Below are 24,442 nucleotides of genomic sequence, written 5' to 3'. Positions count from 1 at the left end.
GGTGACCTGGGAAGCCAGGGAGGGTCTTCTACTGCAATGCGGCTTCCGCCCTGGCCCATATGCAGCTTGCCTGTGTGCAGCAATGGTCCCCTCGCAGCACAGTGGCGCGGACACGTTAGCCTGGCTGGGACAAGGACCACGGTGGCTCTCCCGATAAACCTGCGCAAGCGCATTGCACACGTTCTGGATGAGACATTCGAGGAGATTACCGAGGCCGATTACCGTGATGTGATAAACCACATCAATGCACTATTCCGCATCTAGGCATGCATGCCTAACCCTCCTCTCCCAAAGAGCCCACACTGAAAAAATTCCTTCCCGGAAAAAAAAAAAACACGCTTACCGGGAATCTGCTCTTCTGTTTGTCTTCCACCAAGTACCGGCCGCTGCAACTGGCTACCTTCCTCCTGGCTCGAGAAGAGCTCCTGGCTGCATGGCTCCAGGGATTCTGGGGTGTCTCCATCCAGCCCACCACCCTTACTCCCGTTTTCCTCCTCCTCGTCCTCCTCCCCCCCACACACCGGCTCTGAAGTGTCCATGGTGGTGCTCGGAGTGGAGGTGGGGTTAACCCCAAGTATCGCATCCAGCTCTTTGTAGAATCAGCAGGTCGCGGGGGGAGCACCCAAGCGGCCGTTTGCGTAGCGGGCTTTGTGGTAGGCACTCCGCAGCTTCTTCACTTTAATCCTGCACTGCAGGGTGTCCTGGTCATGGCCCCTTTCCATCATGTCCTTTGATACCTTCCCGAAGGTATCGTAATTCCTACGGCTGGAGCGCAGCTGGGACTGTACAGCTTCCTCCCCACAAACACTGATGAGGTCCAGCAACTCGCCATTGCTCCATGCTCCTCTGCAGAGCAGCCCTTGCCGCAGAGCCAAGACTCAGCAGAAGGGCAGTTTAAATAATTTACAGAGTCAATGTTATAAACATGACACAGGTCTTTGTGATCCCCCAGCTCTCCCCCAGTAACACCCAGAGGCCCCCATCCGACTCAGCCAGACACCTGGTGTTTGGGGCCAAGCCATTTTGGGGGTAGGAAGCTAGGAAAATGTTCAGAAAGGGAATGATGGATATTTGTGAAATACCTTAATTGCAAAACCCCTTTTCTGAAGGTTACCAAACCTCCCAGACAAATCCTACCTGGCCTAGGAGAGCTCAGGGGATCTGGTAATTTTTTGGAGAAGTTACACGGAAGTTAAAAATGAATCTTAGTTGTAAGTTAGGATCAGTCTGAACTATGGAGTGGCTACCACTGGCCCATTACATCTGGGTGAGCGAGCAGCATTGGGCCTGATCTGGTCTGGCTCCCATCCCCTCTCCAAGGGTTGCAGCTGTCTGGAGGTCCTTGCCTTCCACACCTTCCTCATTCACACCTCATTCATTCAACAGGGCAATCGATTACAAAGTGTGTGGGGGGGGATCTTATTCTACTTCTAGCAAAAAGACATTTTTCTTTTACCTTAATTATACTACCTTAGAGGCCCGCTATAACATATTACCGAGGTTCAATACAAAGTCATATAAAAGTTATACAAAAATGCATAATGCAGAGATTTATCTACAACTGCATTGATTGACTGCTGTGTGCAGTAATATAGTGACCCCTGGGTCTTTGAATGAGGGTTTATACTTGGGGGAGGTGAGGGGGCGAGATGGAGGCGAGCGGGTGGGCAAGTGGCAGGTGGGCAAAGAGGCGAGCAGCGAGCCAGCAGGGGTTCTAGGGGCGGGCATGGGGGTTCCTGGCAGGGGAGGGAGGAGGAGAAAGGAGGCGAGTGGTGGGTGGGGGACTGATTAGGAGGGACGCAGCAAGCCAGTGTGGGGACTAAGGGGTGAAGAGGGGTGTGATGGTGGGGCCAAGCGGGGAGGGGGTGGGTCCTACTGCTGTGATCTGGTCACCCTATGCACGCCGTTTCTTTCCCCCTTTACACTACAGGCTTCCACACACTGTCAGTGCCTTCCTAGTGTGCCATACATACAATTGTTTGCTTTAATTGAAAAATTCTTACTAAAGTATCACCCCCCCTCCCCCACCCTTCCTTTTCGGCCCACAGCTGTTTCGGCAGGGCGGCGCTGGGGAAGGAAGATTTGTTTCCGTGGGGCGGGTGGCGCTGGGGTGTGTGTGTTGTGTTTCAGGGGGGTTGGTGTTTCGGCAGCGCTGGGGGGGGGTTCGGCCCTCAGCTGTTTTCTTTGGAGTAATGTGGCCCTTGCCACTTTACGAGTTGTGCAGGCCTGATCTAGACACAGCAGAGCAGGTCAAGATGGAGTTCTGCTACAGCTATTAGTTTAACTGAAACTCAGCACTACTTAAATATTATCTACTTACCACCTGATACGACCACCTTTGCACTCGTGAGCTCTGGCCGATCACTTTTTGTTAGCTTCTGCTCAATCCATTCAGACTGACCAACTGGTGATGGAGCCGTTACTGCTTATGTGACATGTTAAAAAGTACATGTTTCTTAATTTTTTAAAACTGCAATATTTTTTCTGCTTTAAGCTAAAGTACTACATAGGAAACCAAGTGACCAGGAATCCATTCCAGCACTGATTCTATTCATATGCCTCCATAATAATTCCTTTCATAATTGCCCTACTGTCTTTAAACTACAAGTCCATTTATTAGCCACTAAGATAATTTACCTCCGTATTATACTTATATATAATTTAAATTTTATTTGTAGTACTACATGCAAAGTTTACTGAAAACTATTTTCACTTTGCATATTAAACTGGACTAAAATGAAGGCTTGTAATATACACACATAATGTATCTCCTTAGCAGAAGCAGCTCAACTATTATTAAAAGAGAGAGAGAGTCAAGCTGGCTAAGTGATCTAATGACAGTGCAACATGCTAATATTCATTGATCAGAGTTGAGTTGACAAGGTCAATGCTGGAGAAGGATTCAGAGGCGGTAGTTCAACATCCCTGAATATTATCATTGATGAGAAAATGCAATACTTATGGCGCTACTGACTCCCTCTGGCAGATGTATGGAACGGTCTTGAATGGCCCCAGACCAAGAAAGGACACGTGACTAGGGCCTTGTCTGTATTCAAAGTTGCACTGGTTTAACTGAAAGTGTTATTTTGAACTAGTTTATTTAAAACTGGTGCAAAACACAGTCTGGGACATTCGAACTGATATAAATCGGTTTATCAATTTATCTTAATGTGATGATAAATCAATTTAAGCTAAATTGATATAGAACTGGATTAAATCAAATGTTCACACTGTTTTGCACTAACTTAACCAAGTTGGTTTTTAAAGCAATTTAAACTTAAACTGGTTCAACTTTAAATATAGACAACTTGTAAGATTGCTGCAGCACAAGGCCAAAAAGCAGGCATAATGAGTGAAATAGTTACTAGACAGGTGTGATCAGAAGAGGAGAAAAGGCAAGTGGACAGACAATATGTATCTTTCCTTTGCTGGCAAAACTAAAAAGTACAAGCTTTTAAGCACAATACAAAGATTATTATAATTAGTTTACTTTGATAAGAAATGTTATGAACTCAAGTTATGCTTTGCACAAAACTAAAACCAAAAGATGAAAATATATCGAAGTCAACACCCACCTTTTTCTACACTAGCACTTCCACCGCTTACTGGTGCGGCTTCAAAAGAGGTTCCCCGTACAGAAAACACTTTTACTTTTTCATCACACTTCACAGTACACAGAGCATTTCCTAGGAAAGATATCATTTTGCAAAAAACATAGAACAGAGTATCAGTGAATCATAAGAAATACTAGTCCTTCTAGCAGAAAATGCAGTGTTAAAAAAAAAATAAAAAAAATCACAAGATTATCTCCCTAAAATTGCAGTTTTAGGTCACCAAAATCAGAAAATCAGGAGGCTTAAAACTGCATTTTACAACTATTTTAACATTTCCTTCCTATCACACACGATTTGAGAAACATGCTAGTATGGAGAGAATGCTTTTCCCCTTTCTGATCAGAGCAGCATGACTGCATTCAAACGAGCTCTCCACTTTTAGGTATTTTTACATTTCAAAGATCAGGATTTTAACTTCATAACAGAATATGAAAAGCCTCCATTTCACGAACAGGCCTTTTAAACTGTCACATGACTTAAGAAAAAAAAACCAATCCCACTACATCAAACATTTGGTTTTGGATATCTTAACTGACTTAATCTTTCTCAATTGGAGGTGTTAGGAACAGTGGAGGGGAAAGAAATGCTAGAATATCAGCTTCCCATTAAAAAAAAAAAATTTGACAATTACAAGGAAGCGACTTAAAATGCATTGCAATTCATCTATGTCTCAAATGTAATATCACAATTATCACAAGATACCATGTAGGCTAAGGAAAGAAAATCCTTTCACAATAAAATTTAAGAAACAGGCTAATGAGCTCATGTCTAAATTTAAAAAATTAAAACATAGGATCAGACAGGCATTAGAGAACTATGATTGAAGCAAAGATTGCAAATGATTATTTGTAATATTTAATTGACTTTTTTTAGTAATCAGATCAATGTCTACATAATTACAAAAAATAACCTTATGGATATCTGAAATCAGAACTAATGCTAGCCATATTAAATAAAGTCAGACAGTTATCTGAATGTCTTACATTTTGCAAAATCTGATCAGAAGTACATTAACAGAGAAATACAATATGTATGAAAAACATCACCAGAGATCGTTAATTAAAATGCTAGATCTGGTTTCTGAGCTGCAATCCTATAGTACCAGGGAAAATTCTATGTGTTTTTACAAAAAAAACTTCTGTTTTCTTGTTTCATTCTGGTTAACCATAGCGATTTAGGACACTATCTTGAAATTCCTTACACATCCCAAGTTATAGTAATGGGAGTTTTGGTAACACAGGTAAGCAGGATCAGGTCCTTATTGTACAGCATACACACAGTCTTGTATTGCTCACCTGCATAAATAGTTCTCACAAAAGTGTCAGGTGATTTAATCTCAATGATGTCAGAAATAGGGGCAACATCAAGTTTAGCTGCCACTCTGGGAAGAAGATTCTAAAAAGTTAAATATGAGAAGTTAGCAAAATGTTCTAAATGCTGACAGGTTGTACCCTAAATATGTAAGGAAAGTTAAAATAAATCTGCTTGGCATATGAACTATAATTAAGATACATTCAGTGTCCTAATTTTAAGTTTTATATAATGCTATCTGTGAGAGGACTCACAAAACCATAGACTTCTAGTATGGCTACTCATGTAGCCTTTGCAGTCAAATGAAAGCCCATTACTGTAACAACATTAGAAATTTTATGAGACTTACAGTAAGTAAACCCTTAATTCAATATGTTGAATTATGATGCTTATTTGCTTTAATAGTTTAAAACTGAATATAGATGCCATTTGCTCCCAAAATTGACAGTTATGGATTGCTGGATTCTGACGAGTAAGGTTGTGGGGGGGTTTTTTTGTTTTTTTAAATACATTTAGAAGTTATTTCCCAAATACCAAGAGTGAGGAACAAATCTGTACTTGAGCAGTCAAAAAAAACCAAATTGACAATATCTTAAAATTACGAAATTTAAGAAAGACACTTTTTTAGTATATAGTTGACTACGAAATATGTACTTAGCATCCTCCCTGATGTTTTTAAATATAGAAGTAGCACAAATCTTATATGTAATAAGGAGTACAAGGGTTAAGTTCTTCCCCCTGACTTGTACAACATGCACAAAATACAGGCACACTTCTGGTACCTTTAGTCATGTTAAGTAGTACCTTACTACAGGAATAGGTACACTGAATTACTCCCACAGAAAATTACTACTCAATGTAAACAAAGAGGTCAGAGTTAGGTGATAGGAGAATAGGTTCTTCATACAAAGATCTTAAGACAAGAAAGCTGAAGCTACCATTTTTAGCCAGCTAAATATCAAGTCAGAGCTGCCAAGAAAATTTGCATTGGGAGAAAAAGCATCTAAAGAACTTTATGAACAAAACTAAAACATGTATAAAGACTGATACTGATTGCAAGTGAAAGCTCATCTAAGGGAAGCCAGATCGAATTACTAATGGAATACTTATGTGAAAGACAAAGTAAAACCAAAAAAAAAAAAAAAAAATAGAGAGTTGCACTTACATTTTAAAAGATATAAAACGGAGTTAGTTAGTGGTTTTCATGCACAATTTAAAAAAATTTTACACTCTAGTCTGCATTACTCCATAGACATATGTAAAAAAACCCAAAACAGTTTAGTGCTAAAAGGCATGCATGCTTTCCTTCTTCATCGATGCAAATGGCACAACTGAATACAAAGAAGCTAATTTTTACTTTAAAGTAAAATAAGAGCTACCACAGCTAGCTTTTTATACTAGTCTCTATTTCGGAAGGCATAATGGTTTCAGATCTCTAGTTCCTATTTGTTTTATTAAACATCCACATAGAAAGCAAAATTTATACTATGACTGATATATTACAATTAAACACTTGCTTTAAATTGCTCTTTTACACTGCTGTAACATTTCAGAAAAGTCCAACATGGCTACAGAATATATGAAAAATCTTTCACAGATTTCCAACTCACACTTACATGTAATGGGCTCTTAGCCTCATACATGCTACAGATTTGTGTGCGTTTCTTATCTGCTCACCTTCCCAAAGGCAGATGCTCCAGCACAGATGTGTGTGTAATTAAACTGTTTCTGAGTTGCCAAAATCAATGGAGTCAGCTCCTCTGAGGAAAAACATGTCACAGTTTACAACAGTCTCATTTATATTTTCAATTACAGTTTTCATTGCTAAGAATGACACCAGACTATTTTTGGCTGTATACAAATAATGCTCACCTGGTAGAAATCCTTTGTATACATCATGCTGAACCACTAGAACTTTTGCAATGCCCTGTACTTTGCTGAGCTCTTCTGCTACCTACGATTACAAAAATATTAGTAGTATTACACCAGCACCTAGAGGCCCAATTGAACTTAGGGCCCCAGGGCGCTAGGCACTGTGCAAACAAATAGTAAGACAGTGCCTTCCCCAAAGAGCTCACAATCTAAATAGACAAGACAAAGACAGGAGTGAAACAGAAGGGTAGATTTGCCCAAGGTCACATAGCTGGTCAGTGGCAGAATTCACTGGAACAGAACACAGGTCTCTGACTCCCAGTCCAGTGCCAATACACTAGACCAGAGGTGGGCAAACTACAGCCCGCGGCCCACATCTGGCCCACGGGACCATCCTGCCTGGCCCTTGAGCTTTCGGCCGGGGAGGCTAACCCCCGGCTCCTCCCCCACTGTCCCCCCTCCCCTGCAGCCATGCTGCCGCATGGGGAGCACTCTGAGCGGCGGGGCTGCGCGCTTCTTCAGGGCAGTGCAGCAGCAGGTCTGGCTCCGGCCGGGCAGCACGGCTGCCAGACATGCTTCTCTGAGCGGCATGGTAAGGTGGCCGGGCTGGGGCCGGGGGGTTGGATAAGGAGCAGGGGGTCCCGGGAGGGGGCAGTCAGGGGACAAGGAGCAGGGGGGTTGGATGGGTCAGGGGTTCTGAGGGGGGCAGTCAGGGGGTGGGAAGTGGGAGGGGTCGGATAGAGGGCAGGAGCCAGGCTGTTTGGGGAGGCACAGCCTTTCCTACCCCGCCCTCCATACAGTTTTGCAACCCTGATGTGGCCCTCTGGCCAAAAAGTTTGCCCACCCCTGCGCTAGACTATGCTGCCTCTCCAATATAAATACACACAATTTTTGAATAAGACAAAAACTGCAAAAGAAACCATCATAAGACATGTTGGCCTCATGTAAATAGTAGTGTGCAATAAGGTTATGTTATTACATTGGAACTACAGTTCTCAACAGGGGTGGAACAATGAGCCTTCAAATATTTCAGTAATTACAGTAAAATTGAAATGCCAACAACGCTATACACTCAAATTTGGCCCAGTCACTCCTTGTTGTGATGAAGCAGTGGGCAGGGCAAATTTGAATGAAAGGCACTGCTATCTGGTTGTGGAGGGGCCTTCAAGTTCAAAAACAATTCTAAGGTGGGATCTGAGTTAAAAAATGGTGGAGGAGAACCCCTGCAAGAGTATAAACATTTATAATAAAAGTGATCAACAATTACTATTAAAAACAGTCAACCTAATGCTTCAACTGATCTAATCGAATTATTCAAGAGCTTAATCTTACTTCCTCTGAAATCAATGAGTTTTGCCATTTATTTCAATGATATAGGCCCTATGTTACAAGTGCTAAGGAAAACAAGCGGTGATGTAGTCCTCTTGTTAATTACAACAGAAATCGTTTGTACTGAAGTCTGACATTATTAGCTGTTGAATTGCTGTAGGTTTCAGATCTGCAGTTATGTTTTTGCTATATTACATACACAAAAGCAAATTTTAAGCTACAAAAGGGTTATTGCAAATCACATTGAGTGTATTGATAGAACTGTGTTAAGACACTTGCATTGCCCCAAACAACACTACTTCCTTGCTTTCCTGAAGATCAGTTTTACCACCAAAAACAACAAAACAAGGGTTGTAAGAGAGAAAACCAAGGGTTGTAAGAGAGAAAATCAAAGTGGCCACTACATAACAGTTATTTATGTATTATGACTTTTTTGTCCCACCTGTACACATTCTTACAACTTTAAAAAGAAAGTTCAGGTTATATGCAGTATCATTTTATAAAATAACTTGGGTCACCACCACACACAACACATGGAGTATTGAAAGAGAACAAGTTTCACCCATCACTATTTAGTTATGAGTGCAAAAAGTCTCCAAAATAAAAGGGGTGCAAATGAGGTGTTACAAAATGTGAACCAAACAGATTTTTCTCGAACTCAGTAAATGTTTGCTCCTGGTCTCAGACCTAGAATGTCAGGTTTTAAATTTAAAACCAGTCTTTACAGTCTAGTTATAATCCCTTCTCCTGAGATTTGTGACTGGAGAGGATGCCACAACTTTAATGTCACTTGCCATGTATATGGTTCTCTGCCTAAGATAAAACTTATCACTACAAGAGAAACCATTCAACACTAACTCAGTTTAATTTTACAAATTATCAGACATGATCAACATCACTTCCACAGTCTTTATACAGTTAACCGTATTGACCTGTAGGCGTCAGTGCTAAAAGGCTATTCTCAAAATCCTTAGTGACAATGTAACAAAACTGGTCTACTATAGACTCTTGAGACAATTCAAGCAACAGTACTGGCAAGCACACAAGGCATTAGTTCTCTAATGTGTAGCATACTTTTAAAGTCAGGAAACACTAACATCTTAATCATACATTGTAAACAAATCCTTACATTAGTAACACCTTTGATTATTAACAGAGAGATTTTTTTAAAGTTCTATTTGTCATTCTTTATGCTCTGTTTACTTTTTGACGTTTTCACAGAATGGACAATAAAAGTCAGTTAAGCAAGTTTTGCTTTCAGATTCTTAGTGCTGCAATACCTGGATTTCAAATTTTACAGGAGAATATTTGATTTTAAATAGCTATTTAAACTGGAATTTTAACATTTCTATTGGCCTTTGGATTTATAAAAACTTCATTAAAAAACAGAATGTAAGTTGAGAGTCCCTTTTAGCATAGTCACTTGTTTAAAAAAAACAACCCCACACCCTATATGCATATTTTCAGTTTAGAAGAGCAACAGTTTAAATTCAGGACATTTCCTTGGGACTAGTGACCATTGGCATAGCTCCTCCCACTTGAACATTATTCTTGAAACTGACCCAAGTCTTGTTTGGTTTACTTAGTGGTAGTCACTACTTTGTTTAAACACAGCTAGAAAGAAAAATAATCAGGTTTCTTACCTTGTCACAGTTGGTACCAGCTACTAAACAAGATACTTCACCTCCAAGCCGCTTTGCTGCACTGATAGCATTTAGCGTAATGGGTGTAAGAGACTCATTTGTGTGTTCAGCTATTACCAATGTACTCTGAAATCTCTGGAGCAATGAGGCCTTAAAAAAGAAAAGAAAACGAAAAAACACAGGGTTAACATTAAATGTGGAAGGAACGAACAATATTTTATAGTATTTTACAGAGACCACCTAGTGCCTTATAGAAAGCATTTCATTTGTACAAAACTACATTAACCAGTAACAATGAACAGACCAACTGAACTAACAGATATTTTTAATAAAGCAGTTTGAAGGTACCAGGCACTAAGCAAGTGACAATCTTCTGAACTTCAGGCTATATACTGCATAGCCATTTTGAAAGGATAGGAAGATACTGGTCAGGACTAGGGATAACAATTTTATAAACCAGATTTTTTTAGGTCAATTGATCAGCCTGGTTAAATGCCTTAAATGGTTTGTTGAACATATGGAAGTAATTTAAGAATTTGGATGGTTATAGGATGAAATCCACAAGGGAAAGGAAGCAGGACATAATGGGAGGAAATCAGAGGACACACTGCTATAAGGCAATATATTTTTCAAACAAAGCTTTGACTAAAATCCTAGAGAAAGAACCTGCGCTTATTTTTAAAAAATATTGTATTCTTACTTTGCCTTTATTAATTGTTGGAAATTGGGAAAACAAACCAATAATTAGGGTCTTAGGCAGGTTTGCAGTCTAAAGAAACCATAATAAAAAAATTCTATTGGACTGTATCAGACTTGAATCTAAGTAATATATTTTATTTTAAAATGTTCAACCCTTTTCTGATGATTCAAACAATATCCCATCAGAGTCCAATATGGCTACTTAAAATAATCACTTGACCGACCTACTTACTATATTCTCTGGTCATTCTTTAGAACTTGTTCTGGAGCACTTTACAAATCAAAACAAAATTGCAAAAACAGGAAGAGGATCAAACTGAAATGAACAAAGGATTCTAAACATTGTTACTTTGTTTCATGCATTTCACTAATACTTCAGTTTAGTTTGACTACAGCCTCTTTACATATAAAAGGTTAATTTAGCCAAGCACTGGCCACTCACAAATCATACACAAAAATTACAGAACATTATTGCAGGTAGCCTTTTGGATTAACTATATGGACTGGTTGCCTAACACAGTGCATTTAAAAAAAAATAAAGCCACCTGCATTGTTTTCCAAAGGATTTAAGTCATGATATATTTAAGTCTCTCCCTATCAACACATAAGGCCATGTAAGATAGTAACCAGGTATTTCCTGCACACCTAGTGCCACATAGCCCCACAAGGACAATGCACCCAAGAGGATCCTCCAAGATCTTCACTACTTTATGGGAGGATACAAGGGAAGAGGTATCAGCTGCCTTCACAGTGCCACTTCTTACCCCTGCCCCGAGGACACTCCCTAGAGCAGTGGTCCCCAACCTTTTTTGTCTGGCAGGTGCCAGATGACGAGCCACCGCGGACCGTGGCTGGCGGACAAACGTCAGCCAAAATGCTGCCGAGAAGTGGCAACGTCAATAGGTGTAGCCGCCAAAATGCCGCCACCAAGCAGCAGCATCCAGAGGTGTCGCTGACGAAATAATGCCGAAAATCGGCAACATTTCGGCGGTGAGACCTCTGGAGGACGCTGCTTGTCGGCGGCATTTCGGCGGATGCTCGTCCGCCGGCCAGTACGCGGGTGCACATAGATGCCCCGGCAGGCACCATGTTGGGGATCACTGCCCTAGAGTCAGGGTCCTTTGGAGTCTGCTCAGGAGGTAATACAGCTGTGCTAACAGGTCCAGGAGAAGAAGCTGCCTGGGGCCAAAAAGTGATGTAAAGGTACAAGAGCTACAGTGGGTTTTGATTATGAACCTTATCCCTTACGTCGGGGTATGCAACCTATGGCACGCGTGCTGACGGCGGCATGCGAGCTGATTTTCAGTGGCACTCACACTGCCCGGGTCCATTTATTATTTTGGTGCTTTTCATACAGTGAATGCTGAAATTTTAAAATACTGCTGAGTATTTAAAACACATCAACAATAAAGACCTTTGCACTCTGGCCATTTGAATACCAATTATTTCAAGTGACATATTGTAGTGCTCAGGTCATCTTTCAGGAAACCTATTTATGTGAATGACCATGGCAGGCAAAAAGAGAATGGCTACTGAGGATGCAGTGGAGAAGAAAATAAAGACCATGGGCAGATTTTCAGATATACCAAACACCCCAAACTTGCACCAAAGTCAACAAGAACTGAAAATGCTCAACAGCATCAAAAATCATGCCACATAGTAAAATAAGTACAGGCACAGCAAGAATAGATTCTGAAGAGAAAAAAAAGAAAAAGAAACAAAAGAGAGAGCACGCCTTTAGTGAAAGACTACTAGATATTAGAAAAATCAAATACGGGTCTGCTAGGCATGCAGAAAAATTAAAAGTTACATTTATACCATCTTTCACCCAAGGATCTCAAATATTTTTATAAAAAGGTGGGAAATAGTATTGAATTTATAGATATGTTGAGTCCAAAATAGATCTAAGATCTTTTGTGCAATAAAAAAAGCATTATTGAAATCTGAAAAAGGTCAACAGCTTTTACCCTCCAATCTTTAAGGCCAAAACAAGGAGTTGGAAGCAGCACAAAAAGAATGAACTAACATCCAAAATATTTTTCTTCTCTGATGTCACCCCATCATAGAGAGAGAGAACTAGTAGGTTTTTTGCATCCCCATTTGGGTAAAAATACCAATACTGAGTATTTACATGTTTGTAAACTTTAAAAACCCCAATAAAAAGGAAAACTTAGAAATAGGTAAGGCATAACTTTACCCAAACAACCTGACGTATCATTATTTTAACACAGTGGTCCCCAACCTTTTTCGTCTGGCGAGCCACGGAGGACCGTGGCGGCGGACGAGCATCCGCCAAAATGCCGCCGAGAAACGGCAACGTCAATAGGTGTCGCCGCCGAAATACCGCCGAGAAGCAGCGTCATCTAGAGGCGTCGCCGCCGAAATACCGCCAAAAATCGGCGGCATTTCGGCAGCAACGCCTCTGGATGACGCTGCTTCTTGGCGGCATTTCGGCGGATGCTCGTCCGCTGGCCAGTACGCGGGTGCACTTAGACGCCCTGGCGGGCGCCATGGTGCCCACGGGCACTGAGTTGGGGACCCCTTCTCTAACATGTAACTTGGAAATAAAGTATCCACAGAACAATGTTTTACGACGTTATTAGGGCACTAATTTAAGACAAAAATTAATGGAGTAATTGAAATACTAATATCATATAGGTATCCTACCACCAACGTGCCTTACCTAGAATGTGTCTTACCAGTCATCACTATTTACTTGTAGGGGAGTAATGGAGTTTTCCTTAGCACACATTAGAAATCAACTGGTTTCGGATATAGGACCTGTGGCTGCCTAATTTTAGTAAGTTTCTTCTACCATTACCTTCTTATTTAGATAGTTGCAGGATTCTTCATTCAGAAAAGAGCTCCTCTGAAATGTATGACATTTCTCGATTATCCCTTCCCCCCCCCCCACACCCCAACAAGATACCCTATCTTGCAGCGGACACCCCTCAATCTAATTTAAGACTATGACCCGGTTTATCTTAGTCAATAGTTTCTCCATTTTAAAGATATCCTAATTTGTAAAAGTAGCTCAATAAAAGTTTCATTAAGTAGAAAATTATATTCTAGAATACCTCAAATTGGCTTTTTCCCTGTTTTTTTAAGAGAATCAAACTTAGAGGACATAAAAAGATGAGGCAAATGTGTTTTACTACCAATGGAGAGTCCAGGATTTTAGTACAGAAAGAAAGTCACCAATATTTGAAATTCCTTCTCACCATCCACATGACCTCCCAAAACTTCACTGAAATCAATTGGTCACAACTCCATTTCAATCAGTGGAGTCACATCCACTTTCAACAGTGGTGAATTTGGTCTTTTACATCTGTTTAGTTTCAACTGAACAGTAGAACAAATAGATTATACCTTATCCATATATAAACAGGCCACTGGAGCTGCCTCTGCAGTAAACAAGTTGAAAGTCCAGGTTCCTTGGCATTGTTTTGTGCTCTTATTTACAAAGCCACTTATACAGTATATTTAAATATGATCCCCATGACAGCTGATATCAGAGCAGGATTCTTCCATTAAAATTCCCTGCCCCTCTTCTTTATTGCATAGGATAAATATTTTGAAATTACTAGTTTCTCCTTATCCTTCATACTTTACAAATGCTCCGTTTAAAAAAATGCAGGGAAGAGAGTCTTGATCACAATATTGCTAATATACTTCATCTTACAAATTAAAGAATGAGAGTGCAAATGTTGACAAACAAGGAATTTGGCTTTGTGTTTCCCATTTTGTGGAACTTGGAACTCTAAATTGGTCATAATAAGGGATTATTATTTATACTGTAATAGCACACAACCGAGGGGCTGTACAGATATACAGGAAAATATCATCCCTGTCCCAAACAGCCTTTAATCTAAAAATACAAAAACCACAAACAAATTGGTCAGGATAACAGTTTGTATCTTTTAAAAAACAGTGAAACTAACATGACAGCCTGTCCACTGCCCCTGTACTAAACCATTGTTTGTTACTGACAAAATCCATTGATATATCCATAGTATTAATACTTTGCACTTCCATACCACTTAACATTTGAGAATCTCAAAGGACATTACAAATAAAGCTTGTCACCATTTTACCAAAAGGGATACTTAGGTAGGTGGCCTGTAAGTAACTTGCTTAACGTCCTTCCCCCTACAGCATAATAGATTAGATAAAATATGTCCTTCACCCACCCACCAAGTAACCCTGAGTATTCACCTAGTTGTAAAGCTTAGCAATATACAAGCTGGAACACAGAGTATGATGCAACAAAAAGTAAATAACCTTCTATGGCCTAACATATAAAAGTGATCAGATCCCACCTTTACATGCACACCTCCCAGTTAAATTAGTTTAAGCTCAATCCTGCAAAGAAAATACATGCATTCAAGTCCCACTGCAGTCAACTGGAGGGGACTATCTACTTTACTGTGGTACTAAGGCATATTCCCACTCTCTGCCTATTTTATCACCACAAATCTGGCTAAGCCTCCCCTTGACACATGACTTTTTACAAACTCTTAGAAGATCCAGTCACTAAAACCAAGAGTCTTTTACAGCTGCAGTAATTTTCCTTCGTCAGTGGGCTACACAGAGTTTTTAATCGCTGAATATGAGAGTCCTGGATCCCTGCTCAGAGTAAATGCAGACCAGGACAACTTTTTAGACTTTTGCTATTAGATGAATGTTTTATTTGACATGAGCCATTATTTGAAGTGAGATAAAAATACATCTCCAAAGACTGATTAAGAACTTGTCAAGGCTGTCCAGAGTATGAAAGGGGCACTCTTGCATAATGCAATATAAATTAGACCAAACAAACTGCTTGCGCTGCCTTTTCCTCGCTTGTGCTGTCTTAAATGATGCCCCAAACCTACCAGTAATCAAATATTCTCCAAGTCCACCAAGGGCATGGTAAAATGTAACAACAGGCTTAGTTTGCAGCAAGGGAGATTTGGGTTAGATAGTAGGAAAAGTTTTCCAACTCTAAGGATAGTTAAGCACTGGAACAGGTTTCCAACCCCCCAGCACTGGAGGGTTTTGAGAACAGGTCGGACAAACACCTGGCAGGGATGGTCTGGGTTTACTTGGCCCTGCCCCAGCACAGGGGATGGGCTAGGTGCCCTCCTGAGCTGCCTGCCAGCGCCAGGCTGTGGCTGGGACCACGGGCCCTGTGGGCGGCTGGCGTCTCCCTGGCTCTGGGTGACCTTTGGCCCAGCTCGGGGCCGAGTCAGGCAGCTCCCCAGGACGGATAGGGTGGGGGGAGCCAGCGCTGAAGCGGGGCCGGCCGTACGGGCCCCCGGGAAGGGCTCCAAGGGGGGCGCAGCTCCCCTGCCCGGCGCTGAGGGGGTGCCGCTGTTCCCTGCGAAGCGGGCCCCGACCGCCGCGCCGCACTCACCGCCCGCCTCAGGCGCCGAGCCCCAACCGCCAGCAACATGGTGACTCCCTCCGGGCCCCTCTCACCCCGCCCCAGCAGCACCCACCCGAGCCGGTTGGGCGAGGCAGAGATGTCGCGAGAGCTGCTGAGGGACAACGTGACTTGGAATCCTGCCTTTTCCCATTGGCCAGCGCGCACAGCCAATCAGAGGAGGCGGGAAGTTTCTTGGGCCCTTTGAGTTCCCGGGGAGGCGCGAGCGTACGGGGTGAGAAATGCAGCTCGAGGCGGACTCCCGGCCCGCTCTTGTGCCGCTCGCTGATTCACTAGCCCAGATAACACAGCAGCCCCAAGGCCCTGCCATGGCTGCGCCTCGGTGCAGCTTTGCAGTCCGTGGGTCAGTGTGCGCGGTGCGGTGCATCGCTTATATTCAGGGGAGGAAAAGTTGGCAAAACTAGACATGGGCACAAATCGAGACCCCAGCTTGAGAAACGGTTGGATCCACAGCCAAAAATGTACAGCTTGGGCCTACCTACAGTCAGCACTCATCTGTCTGCTAGGGACACCCTGGAGCATAAAAAGTGGACTCTCAAACAAGACTGTGACTGCTAACCACCCTTGCTGCTCCTACTGTTAGGGTGATTAAGCAACTCAAACTCCCCATTAGTTTCCTGGATGCAGGCCAGCAGTTATAGCAAAACGAATATCCAACTGATCCCAGCTTTGCATACGTCCAAAAAAATTAAACTTAAAAATGGGGGGGAGGGTATGATCCCATTAACCACATGGATGTAAACTTTCTTTGTATTACATAAGCCAAATATAAAGATTCAAGGTTGTGATCTTAAGCGCAAATGAGCTTTTCTTATTGTTACATGCTTAAAAAAAAAAAACCCACACCTTTCCACTGCTGATAATGCAAATGTTTGAGAACTAGCCAGAAACTTTTACAGGCAGAGACAAAGATGATCTAACAAACATTTCTGGCATCTTAAGTAGTATCATATAATATACAAGTATGCCAATTCCATTCTGAAGGGTCTAAATATGGTTCCCAGGCATCACTTAGGAAAGGAACCAAAGAGGTTGTCCTTTGTGCTAATGTTGGAGAAGAAAGCTATACGCTGTATGGACTGGGCTCAGAATCCAAGAATGTGAAGACTAGAATGGATTCATCCAGCAATTGAACAAGAACCACACAAGAACCATACAGGATCCAGATGGCAGGGAGCACAAATGAACAACCATCTACATAATACTGAGGAATAATGGTGAGCATTATATCCTCCTCTTGACCAGATTTAATGAAAAAAATTACGATATGGTAAAAAAATCTGAATCAATTTTTCTGATATTTCTTTTATTCACATGTTTGTTTTTGCCAAGAGTTAAATAAAGTTTTTAAAGAGGAATAACACCTCTGGAAGTGAAGTTATACAGACAAGTATCCAGAATCAGACTGAAATTCTTCCACATTGTACAAAGCCAAAGTAAAGAGGAGGAGGAAATCCTCTGGTGTAGTCTGCAGTACTGCTATTGAAGGTTGTGGGCAGCAACAACCTCTGCAGCCACTGTGCCCTCCACAATGCAGAGTATAATTAATGTATTCACACTGATAATTCCACTCCCTTTCCCAAACCTCTTGCCAATTATCATAAATAGGATACCTGTAGAGCACAGCTTCACAGAGCATAGGAGGGTCCTGCCCCAATGCCTTGCACCTTGTATAGTCATTTATACCAACGCAAAGTAGATTAAGACTGAGTGTAGAATACTACCAAATCAGAATGGCAGCATCTTATACCCAATTTGTACAGTGTAAATTGCAGAAGTGACTAGACAGAAGAATCAAAACCTCTTCCTTTAGAACACAAGTGAAGGCACCTTGGTACATTTGCACAACTTGTCATGTGTCGTTCCTAGCCTAAATGTTTCCTGCCCTAAATTGTTGGGCAGCGTAGTGTTGGTGTGCATTGCAGCCCATCATGTGCAAGTAATGTATGTTTTCCCATTAAGGATAATGGCCTAAGTCTGTCCATAAGAGCCCTGTGCCATGTTTGATCTGTGACATGCCCAGTTCGGTCAGGGTGATGTTGACATTGCTGTGGGCCATCTTCCATTCTGTCTGGGGACCGGACAGGCCGAAGACCTGACTACAAACTGTGTTGAACAGAGCAGAGGCATTAGTAAGCTCTTATGTTCTCCCCTACCCTTCCTACACATTGCAAAGTTGAACAAAGCCATAGAAAATGGAAGGTGGCTGTGAGCAATGTTCCTCCCTCCACACAGCAGAAGAGCCATGCAGCTGGCATGCCATGTGAAAAAGAGAGTATGGCCAAGGTGGGAAAGGACCTGGCAACAGCCACACTAAGTACCATGTTCCATTGTGAAAGCTATATATATTACACAAAAACTTGTGGAAATGTAATGCTGCTTGAAGGAGGCTGGAGTGGCAGGTCAGACACCGCTGTGGGCAGAGCAGCAACTGTCAATATGGCTACCTCATGTGTTGCCATACTTTGGGGGACAAAGGGGAGTATAGAGGCCATGGGGCTAGCCAGGGTCCATGTGCGTTGAGGCTTGGTTTCTCATAGATTGACAGCTCATCACTGCCTTTCTTGGGCCCTGCCTCATGACTGCAACACAATCCCACTGGCCTCATGGCCTAGTAGGATGTAGTTTATTTACCTAATCATGGATCTTGAAGAAACACAGAGCTTTTGTATTTTGTTCCTCTCTGTGCATTTCTACACAGAAGGGGAATATATGGGGTTTGGTTCCCAAAGTGAAAAGAAGACTCTTTGTGGCCAAGTTCTGGAAGCCCCTCTAAGCTCCTATTGCCAAAACCAAGAAACCAAACATTTGTATCATAGCAGAGCCTATAGTAAATCTCTGTCGCGCATCTGGTATAGACTTACTGAAAAAGAAAGAAAGAAAGAAGCGGGGGTGGGGGGGGAAAGCTCAGCTGTCCATAGGTGCTGGAACATGGGAGGGGAGACAAGCCGTCAAGGCTTTTTCCATACTCCAGGACCTGCCAATTGTCTAAGTCATTTGATGTTTCAAAGACCAGTCAAGTAACACCAGCCCAGTATGGTATCCCCATTACAGAGGACAGATGTATAACTGCTTCAGCCAACGCCCCTTCCTCACGTACAGCATTATAATCATCAGAGGCCACAAAACCCATTTCTGTTTTGGAGAATGGCTCATTTGCTTTTAAAAATTTATAGGTTTTTTAATTTTTAAGGAGCTGAATGTATTTTACTCAGGATTATATTTCATTTAACAATATGAAACTGATTAAAGGAAAGTTCAGCAAAATATGGTTTGCATCCTTGCTCTGTCCCTGCTATATAGAGAAAACAGATGATACACAGTAATTCCAGAGCAAATGAGTCAATCTTCCTGCGACAAACTGCAAAGCCCAAGTAAAATGGCTTTGTGGAGGGGTGCTTCTCAGGAGATGAAATCCTCCCTCCCAAGCTGTATAGTGCCAGCAGAATCTCACTGCAGCCATGATTGCAGGCACGGAGTTACAGCACCTTCTGTAACAATTGTGCCCCCACCCAAGGAGTGAAGGGATTGGCCAGTAGATTCACATTGACACAAATCTAATGGACATGGCCATGTCCCTCTCTAACACACACCTTTTGCACCTCTCTGTGCACTACTACTGTAGGAAATCCATAGAGCAAAATTCTATGAGACACTGTAGAGCTCCCTTTGTGGATTCCTTACAGCCTGCCCCCACAGTGCAGTAGAACCACTACCCTTCAGGTAGTATATGCCCATACAAGAGGCAAGATTTGCCCCTTGGTAATGTTTAATTGTTACCTTAGCTGTTGTTTCTCTCCACCCAATTTATTTTCAATACTATTCTTGGAGAGCAACCAACCTGAGTTTAGCTTAGCGCTTATACAGCACTTGCCATCTGACAATCTCAAATACTTTATGAATTTTTCCCATTGTCCCCATTTTACAGATAGGGAAATTGAGGCACAGAGACATTAAGTCTTCCATTTTCAGGTGGCCACTAATTCTGCATAACTCATATACTGGCTGTCCAAGTTGAGACACAGGTATCTCAGGCTAGGCAGCCATAATTAGTGGCCATCTTTGAATCTATGGACCTAAGTGACTTTCCCAAGGCTGCATAGCAAGTCATTAGTACAACGGTGGGCAAACTTTTGGGCCCAAGGGCAATTGTATGGCAGGCCATGAATGCTCACAAAATTGGGGGTTGGGGTGCGGGAGGGAGTGAGGGCTCTGGCTGAGGGTGCAGGCTCTGTGGTGGGGCCAGAAATGAAGAGTTGAGTTTGTGGGAGGAGGGTCCGGGCTGGGGCCGGGGGTTGGGGTGCATGGGGGGTGAGGGCTCCAGCTGGGAGTGTGGGCTCTGGGGTGGGGCTGGGGATGAGGGTTTGGGGTACAGGAGGGTGCTCCAGGCTGGGACCAAGGGGTTTGGAGGGAAGGGGGGTGGAGATCAGGGCTGGGGCAGGGAGTTGGAGCATGGGAGGGGGTCAGGGGTGCAGTCTCCAGGTGGTGCTTACCTCAAGCAGCTCCCAGATGCAGCGGTATGTCCCGCCTCCGGCTCCTACGCGGAGGCACAGCCAGGCAGCTCCGCATGCTGCCCCATCCACAGGCACCGCCCCTGCAGCTCCCATTGGCCGTGGTTCCCAGCCAATGGGAGCTGTGGGGGTGGCACTTGGGGCGGGGGCAGTATGTGGAGCCCCTTGGCTGCCCCTACGTGTAGGAGCCGTGAGAGGGGGGCATGCTGCTGCTTTTAGTAGCCACGCGGAGCGGGGAAAGCCCCCGACCCAACTCCCCGGCTGGAGCGGGGAAAGCCCCAGACCCCGCTCCCCAGCTGGAGCTCAAGGGCCAGATTAAAATGTCTGAAGGGCCGGATGTGGCCCCCAGGCCGTAGTTTGCCCACCCCTGCATTAGTAGCTAGGTCTAGAACCCATATCCCTTGACTTCCACGTGTACTTAAAGGAATTCTGATATGGCAAAATTCCGTACTGCATCATTAACATTGCAGCTTCACTCAGATGGTGCCTGATCTATTTTCCCCTCAGAACAGCCTCTATTTAACCACAGAACAGCTTCTGTTACAAAGTAGAACTATTACAGATCAGTCTTCTAAACACACAGGGTCAGATTGTGATCTTGGTTACACCAGTGTAAACCCAGCTTCCATTAAATTATTCCAGATTTACACCCACATAACTGAGATCTGAAACAGGCCCACACTCCTAACAAACAAGATTAACACAGGAATCTACTCCACAGTAAGGACCATACAAATCTCTGCACTTTGTTCTGAGAGCCATGACACTTCCCAAGCAATGATAATATACATTAGGTTCCACAGAAATATCAGGTATTGTTTTGCTTTTTAAAATTTCCTAGTGGCAAAGGGATGGATTTAAAAATACATTAAGCAAAATACTCCCCTAAAAATCTGCATTGTAGATCTTTGAAAAAATGTGGTCACTGAAATCTTGGCGAGACTGACAGTGGCCTCTTCACTTAAGTTACAAATCCAATCAATCAATCAATCAATCCAGCAGTACTAAGAGCTTATGGATTTGTAACACTACAGACTTTAAGATCCTGAAATCAATGAATGGTGTGTCACAAATACAGTTTCTTCCTTATCATTAATATTCTTAGTATTCTCTAAACATTTCACCACAATGCATATTTTTCCCCAAAGTGTAAGGGGTTTACAGCATGTTGCTGATTTATCCTACAAATGCATTTCTATGGCACCCATCACTGTGATCTCTCTCAGACAAGTGCAAAGCACTTCAGCTTTCCCACAACCTACGATGCCGAGAAATACTACAGACCCTACTGCAGAATGTGTCCGAGCGTATTCAGATATTTTGTATTGCTGGACAATTAACTTATGATGATTGTAAAGGCGAATGAGATTTGAGACAGCCATTATGGCTATACAGCACATCCCATTTCCTGGCTCTGGTGCGCTGGCAACTGTATAGACCCTGTGACAAGGGCTAGAAGAAGCAAGACTGGAGTGGACTGTGCCCTGCCATCCTTGGCTGATCAGATTGTCCCTAGGGGACTCTTCCAGCCGGCATAAATTAGAGTAGCCTCAGGGCCCTTAGCCTTAAAGTTACTATAACTAGCTCAGTGATGCTAAGGAACCAGCCCTCTAGGTCTCAAGGCTGTTCCCAATTCTCTAAATTCTGGAAAGAATTCACCTCGGGAAAATTGAAAAATGACCAAAAAGTCATCACCAGACCTGTTTCTCCTCTCACAATGGTGTGCATAACAATAACTTCATGGAGCCACAGTGCTATAAAATTGGGGTTAAATGAAAATAAGTACCACTGATTTCAGGGATGAGGCAACTTCCTCCCATCCCTTCAGAGAGCTGTGTCCTAAAAGGCACAACTGAGCCTTCTATAGAGGAAATATGCCAAATATTGTTACAATTGCTTTGGAAAATATTTTTACTTAGGAAATCTTTATTAGAAATCTAATAAAAGGAGCACAAATAAATTGAGTATATGGTGAAGATGCTCTTCGTGTACCCTTTATTTGACTAAAAATGTTTTTAATTAATGTATATTTTACTCATTAAAGTGTGGCACACCCCTTGGTAATCCTACTGTAAGCCCCTACGCCCTCCCCCCAAAAAAATTAGTGTTCACAGTGCAAAAGCAGAAGGCATATTTTGTGGAATCAAGCCTTTAAAAAGGAACAAGTATAGGTTTAGAGTATTTATTACTAGACTATAAGGAAATTAACATTAGATCAGCTTTGGCCACATGGTTATCAGTCCAGATAACAGCTCAGAGTAAGTCAAACTCTTTCTTTCTATGCATCTGTTTAATAGCATAAAGTATATTTTGATCAGCAAACTGCTGCTGGCAAACTCTAGGTCAGATTTCCAAGTAAAAGTGCCAGAGATCTAGAAAATGACAGGCTTGATATTATATTTTCTGTTTTTAATGTTAATTTAAAACCTGAATAGCACCTCAAATACATGTAATCTTTATTGAAACTGGCTTGATAAGGATTACATCTTGATGCACAAAGGAAGTCTTTATCACTTATGGCTAGTGTTTTAGGCGCTTATAAAACTGTAATCAGGTAGGGATTATATCAGCATGATCCACATGAAATAGAATAAATCTTTTTGTCATGGTTCAGCTCATCTCCCACATAATGGGTGCTGATAATAAAAGGGTAAAACATAAAATACACAGGGACCAATGAAACTGTGGATTCAGAATCCATTGCAAGTAAAGAACATTTTTATACATTTAGAAAGAAAAATGAATGATTAATTAACGGAAGAAGACCTGAGTATGGTGCATTGTTATCCAGGATTATTTCATTAGGATCTGCTGACCCAATTTCTTCATTGTAAAGGGAATTACATTTTTTCACACTGTGCAGTTAGATCAATACCGAGGATGGCTCAAACTTGTTTAAATATAGTAGGTTAGTGAAAATACAGCAAAAAACCCTATTCCAGTAACTTAATGACCCACAGGGGAAATGAAACAAGAATGGGTACAAAAAGTATATATGTTGGAACTGAATTTTGGTTCATGTAAAATACATAATTCCTACAAGACATGGAAACCAGCAAATACGTTCTCATGACTAATTGGTTTAGTAAAGAAGATGACTGAATTTTTTTTGTTTTTTAAATAGCAACACCACTTTTTGGTATGGGTCATCCTCAGTTTACGGTTTCTGCAATCATGATGAGTATGGCTGACTTGGAGATAAATTAAAGAGCTTCATTCAGGAGCTCTACCAACAGTTGAAAGGATTCACCTACTAATCTGTCAAAATCCAATAATGTTAAAACAATCAGAATCTGCTTACCACTCTACTGAAGAATTTAAAAATTGAACAGACAGTATCTGCCTAAATGACACTACAGGGATGGTCAAAAAGAGAGCAAGGCAGCAATGCACCACGAGAGATGAGAAAAATAGAAGAAGAAGAAGCGACCCAGAGTCACTAGAGAAGGTAATTGAGGATAGTTATTGCCATAATTTAAAATTATATTATCCCATTTCATGGAGCAGATAATTCTGTTGTCAAATCATTTAGTCTCCAACCCAAATACTTATGCATGAGAGTAACTTTATACATGTGAGTAATCCCATTGTGGCACTACTCACATGTTTAAAGTTACTCATGTGCATGTTTGCCATGTCAAAGTGCAAATATTGCCCATTTCTGTATATTTCAAACCTTTTTCATTTTTTCTAATCCAGTTAATATTGATCCTTCCCCACTGACATTCATTTCTGCAGTGCATGAATATTGAAACATAGAAATGAAATGAGACCTCTCTCTATAGGGCCTGATTGTCTTCTCACTTGCACCAGTTTTACACTGGTGGAGCTCCACTGACTTACTCCTGATTCACACCAGTGTAAGTATAATAAGGCTTGGTCTACACTAAACCCCCAAATCGAACTAAGGTACGCAACTTCAGCTACGTGAATAACGTAGCTGAAGTTCGAAGTACCTTAGTTCGAACTTACCTCGGTCCACACGCAGCAGGCAGGCTCCCCCGTCGACTCCGTGGTACTCCTCTCGTCTAGCTGGAG

General features: G+C 42.1%; 1 protein-coding gene across 1 annotated transcript in view; it reads right to left on the bottom strand.

Moving 5' to 3' along the window:
• ETFA (electron transfer flavoprotein subunit alpha) overlaps positions 1 to 15,967 on the bottom strand; it is a 46,375-nt gene extending 30,408 nt beyond the window's left edge. The window contains exons 1-7 of the mRNA XM_026648233.1: positions 15,864 to 15,967; positions 9,770 to 9,919; positions 6,798 to 6,879; positions 6,603 to 6,685; positions 4,910 to 5,009; positions 3,576 to 3,686; positions 2,321 to 2,422 (exon numbers count right to left, since the gene is read on the bottom strand). Of these exons, the coding sequence (XP_026504018.1) occupies positions 2,321 to 2,422; positions 3,576 to 3,686; positions 4,910 to 5,009; positions 6,603 to 6,685; positions 6,798 to 6,879; positions 9,770 to 9,919; positions 15,864 to 15,902 (667 nt within the window). The 5' untranslated portion in view covers positions 15,903 to 15,967. The remainder of the gene's footprint in view (positions 1 to 2,320; positions 2,423 to 3,575; positions 3,687 to 4,909; positions 5,010 to 6,602; positions 6,686 to 6,797; positions 6,880 to 9,769; positions 9,920 to 15,863) is intronic.
• Between the last annotated feature and the right edge of the window lie 8,475 nt (positions 15,968 to 24,442).

The sequence above is a fragment of the Terrapene carolina genome, unplaced genomic scaffold, assembly GCF_002925995.2.
Source record: "Terrapene carolina triunguis isolate 2854851 unplaced genomic scaffold, T_m_triunguis-2.0 Scaffold67, whole genome shotgun sequence".
In the NCBI taxonomy this organism is placed as follows: Eukaryota; Metazoa; Chordata; order Testudines; family Emydidae; genus Terrapene; species Terrapene triunguis.
The sequence above is the reverse complement of the archived record's forward strand: the minus strand, read 5'-3'. Positions and strand labels throughout refer to the sequence as shown.